The following is a 4,136-nucleotide window of genomic DNA, read 5'->3' as shown; positions in this document are numbered from 1 at the left end:
CTGTGGGACAATGGTAGACGACACAAAGTGAACATTTGAATAGCGTAGACGTTTGGGTATTATCATGTTATTTTGAAAAGTATTTCTACTATTGGTGCCACCGGTATACATTTTGTGATGCAATCTCAGTCCCGCTGTTGTTTACATACTTGCCAGCTTTCTAATGTCAACACGGGTATCATGAGATATGTGAAATATATGATCAAATCACCACAACCAATAGACTCAAGCTCGGCAAAGCTGGTTAGGTAGGAGAAGAGACTAAATAGTTAGCAATGGGGAAAGGGTTAGAAAAATAGTTAAATAAACATATACAAGTCAATCAGACAAGTCACAGCCCCTGAAATGCTGTTTACCCCTGTGGATAGAACCTCTCGATTAAGAGAAACCATTAAATCATTTATAATTTGACAGCAAGAGAGGAAGACTGAAGTTAAGGAAAGCCACTGCAAGCTGCAAAAAGCCGTTGGAAGCTGAAAGGAGTGACAGACGGAAGGACTATTATTTTACCGAGGAAACCCAGTGCATTGTTCCAGAGGCCCACAGGGGGGGGCCTCACTACTCCTCAGTCAGCCTCTCCACCTCCGACGGCTGGGTCTTCATCTCAGCTTTCTGGGCCTTGGCCTCGTACATCTCCCTGGTGCTGGCCCTCCTGAAGAAGCCACACTGAGGAGGGGAAGGCGGTCAGAATAACAAGTCAAACAGGATCCATCGTGGATCCAAAAAGGTGGACCTTTTGAACCAGTGGACAGTAGAAGTCTCGCGGTACGCGTACCATCAAACAGTTTTGTTTGGATTTGTTGTTGGAGGCGAAATTGAATCTCCATTCTCCTCTTGCTGCTAATGTCAGTGCAGGATATTTGTTCAATTGGACCTAACTGGCAGACCATTGTAATAACTAATATACTGGATCGTTACCTTCCACATAAGGAGGATGATGAAGGCCAGAAGGAGGATGCCAGCGATAGCAGACACGATGATGATCCACAGGGGGACCTGGTACGTAGCCTCCTCCCCCAGCTCTGGGTCTATATTCAGGGTGAACTACACAGGGGGATATCAAACAGAGGACATTAACTATGTCTGCATTTAGGCTATATGTAAAAGTGTGTGCTCAATTATTATTCTGTATATTCCTCCTCTATCATGTATCAACTATCATCATCAACATCATCATCATCATACAGTAATCATCATGGCCTTTAAATTAGTATGGATGTAGCCTAGCTTTTGTTACAGTATGACTAGTATGGCGTCATTACCTCTGTGCTCTCAGTGTTCATCCTGATGGTCGGTTTGTCTGTGACCAGTTTCAGTGTGGCCTTGCCATTCACTGTCACCCGCCACGCTTCCCTGTAGTCCTATGGAAACACAACACATAAACAGGACTTTATTGGTACACCCATTCCAGTCACTCTAATGAAGCTGAGGAGAAAGTTCACATTAAGACTAGACCACTGTGCTTTGGTGACTTTACCTCCAGCATGGTGCTGTTCCACACTCTGGCCCTGACAATGATTGTCGCAGTGTTGTTCATGTTGCGGAGAGGGCAGATGAATTTCACACAGTGAGCAGTGCCCGTGACACAGTCCTACAGACAACAGCAGTTGAAAGGGAGTTAGCACCAGTACACTATTTGGGCATACACATTTCAGTTGAGTGCATAATGTGACCGGCGGGGTTCAAACCCAGGTCTCCTGCTCACCAGGGGAGAGCATTAGCCCACTAAGCCAAACGCCTAGGTATTGGCTCAGGGAGACAATTCAATGCTTCAGGTCATAGGCTTATGTATAAGATGGTGGGGACGGGCCTCACCAGTTTAAATGACTTTTTGCGAATTCCCTTCAGATTGAGGGAGGCCTGGAGTTCTCTGGGGTGCACCTCCTCTGTGGAGCCCTCCTCTCGCTTCCTTCTCCTCCTGGCTTTGCTCTCTGGTAACTATGAGGAAAAAGAAAACAGACAAAAAGGCACAGACCTCATAACTCAGTATTATAATTTTGGAACTTAAAAGTAGCTGTTTTTTAGGTGTCATATTGACAACAACATGATCAACTGTGCACCTGAAGTTGAGATTTCCATCTGAAACCATAAAATTGGGACACATTAACGTTAATATACCAGCTACTGGGATTCTGAATAAACAAAACACCACTGAAATAGCCCTGGTAATACTCCCAACAGGTTTACCATGAGTTTGAGTGGGTTGACGATGGCTCCAGGAGGCACACAGTAAGAGTCTGACGTCCCTTTGGTCTGGATCTCCGTCAGGTACAGTAGCCACTTGCCATTGGCTACCTCCCAGGGCCAATCAAACTCCACCTCTAGGTTTCCAAGGTTAACCAGTGGCTTCCCAAAAACATTCACCTATGAGGAGAGGCATCATAGGTGAATTTAGGATCTTCAGAGATGCTAGCAAGGATTGTTTTCTAGGTAAAAAAAATTAATAAAAAAACCTTGAATGTGAACTCCACAGGACTTCCGACGTCGCTGGCAGTCTTCATGCCCGATTCTCCCATGATCTCCCCACTGAAGTGAGTGTGACCTGTGTACTGGGCACTAGAATAGAGGCAGTAACACTGAATCAGATCCCTGTGCTATACAGTATGGTGCTACCTAATAATCTATAATCCTATAATCAAAACATGCCCTTAAAATGACTCAAAACCAATAACTTACAGTGCAAAAGACGCATCCAGTGTATACTCCACCACCATGACAAGAGGCAGCGGTTGTAGATTGCTCTGTTTACTCAATCTGAGAGAGGACAAAGGTTGAGAAGCAATTAAATGTTACAGATGATTGTAGCTGGGTCAGTCCAGAAGCCATGCTGTGATGAGGGATGATGTCCGTAGGTAATGACAGTAGGAAGTGTACATAGAAGAGAGGGACATTTACGTGGAAAGCTGCAGCGTAGAGCGAATTTCTCTGGTGTCCAGACTGATCTCAGACGTCTGAAAGATGATCTGGATCTGATCCTGGAAAACAGAACGTGGTAGAAATCCACATTTAAAACCCTATATATGGTACCATGTTCCTATCTCACTTGTGGCCCAGACGAAGTAGTGGAGAGTACTAGTTTAAACTAGAACCTACCACCTGGTTGCTGGTGAATGGGTTCCCCAGCTCACACAGTACAACCATATCCTCTGCTGAACACTTGATGGCTGGGCTGTTGCTCTGTGGAACATAGGCAACCATTTCATGAGGAGAGAGGAACTAGTCATTTTTGGGATAAATCACCAATCAGAGAAGCAAAAAGATGTGGTTGTTTACTTACCCATAGCTTAGCATTAGCATCGTTGCGTGCAAAACAATGGGAGTGATAGAACTGTTAGCCTTCTAGCTAATTAACTCTGTTACGCACCATAATAGAGGCTCCGAGGTGAAGTTTCCCCTAGGCACAGGTCTAGGATCAGCTTCCCTACCCCTTACCTTTGAGCGAAAGGCTGAGTAGATCAGCGACGGGGGAATGGTGACGTTGAGCATGGCATTGTGAGCGTCCTCCGCCGGTTTCCCTGGCGACTGGAAGTTGTTCACGTCCACGACCAACATGACCTTCTTGACACTGGCGCTGTACTGGAGGATCTGGTGACCATCATGGCTGTACAGGGACATTCACAACAAACAGAGTTAACAAAGATTACATTTTCTCTTTGATTTGATGTCTTGGTCACTCTAAAAACGACTTACATTATTCAAAGTCAACCTCTATGGTTTTACGTTCCTCTCAAGCCACCAATCATATAGCTAATGACACTTTGAACTATCCCTCCTATAACTCTAGTCAGGACCTTTGATCCCTGACCTCTGATGACTGTACCTGGGAAAAGGTGTCTGCTCTTCATTGGCAAACTCTGCCTTCATCTGCAGGTTACTCTGGCACGTATTGTCCGGGCCACAGTCTTTCTGGAAGTGAATCTGTGGGAGTGAGGGAGGGAGTGGGATAGAGAAAGAGGGGAGGGAGAGAGAGAAGTTGAAAGCAAGTATACTTATTCTCTATGGAACTAATATTATTTTCATCAACACACTATCAACAAACCCCAGAGTACAAAGCGTGGGCAGTAACTGAAGAGGCACACACACAAATAGTATAGTGGAGATTCTGTGTAAAGGGGAACATTCAAAACAGTATTATG

The 4,136-nt window shown here is 45.0% G+C and overlaps 1 protein-coding gene across 2 annotated transcripts in view; it reads right to left on the bottom strand.

Annotated features, from left to right (window-relative positions):
• The window catches only part of LOC110538062 (integrin alpha-3), a 37,778-nt gene that overhangs the window by 2,532 nt on the left and 31,110 nt on the right, over window positions 1–4,136 (bottom strand). Inside the window, exons 14-25 of one of the 2 annotated variants that reach the window (XM_021624626.3) lie at window positions 3,821–3,918; window positions 3,433–3,601; window positions 3,094–3,177; window positions 2,896–2,975; window positions 2,677–2,754; window positions 2,454–2,556; window positions 2,188–2,364; window positions 1,816–1,938; window positions 1,478–1,591; window positions 1,263–1,361; window positions 919–1,044; window positions 511–666 (exon numbers count right to left, since the gene is read on the bottom strand). In XM_021624626.3, coding sequence (XP_021480301.3) covers window positions 559–666; window positions 919–1,044; window positions 1,263–1,361; window positions 1,478–1,591; window positions 1,816–1,938; window positions 2,188–2,364; window positions 2,454–2,556; window positions 2,677–2,754; window positions 2,896–2,975; window positions 3,094–3,177; window positions 3,433–3,601; window positions 3,821–3,918 — 1,359 coding nt within the window. In that variant the 3' untranslated portion in view covers window positions 511–558. The remainder of the gene's footprint in view (window positions 1–510; window positions 667–918; window positions 1,045–1,262; window positions 1,362–1,477; window positions 1,592–1,815; window positions 1,939–2,187; window positions 2,365–2,453; window positions 2,557–2,676; window positions 2,755–2,895; window positions 2,976–3,093; window positions 3,178–3,432; window positions 3,602–3,820; window positions 3,919–4,136) is intronic. The other variant, XM_021624624.3, reaches the window with a different exon arrangement.

Source organism: Oncorhynchus mykiss, chromosome 12 (assembly GCF_057628025.1).
Source record: "Oncorhynchus mykiss isolate SJ-2025 chromosome 12, ASM5762802v1, whole genome shotgun sequence".
Taxonomy (NCBI): Eukaryota; Metazoa; Chordata; class Actinopteri; order Salmoniformes; family Salmonidae; genus Oncorhynchus; species Oncorhynchus mykiss.
Note: the sequence above shows the minus strand (reverse complement) of the source record. Positions and strands in the feature narration are given on the sequence as shown.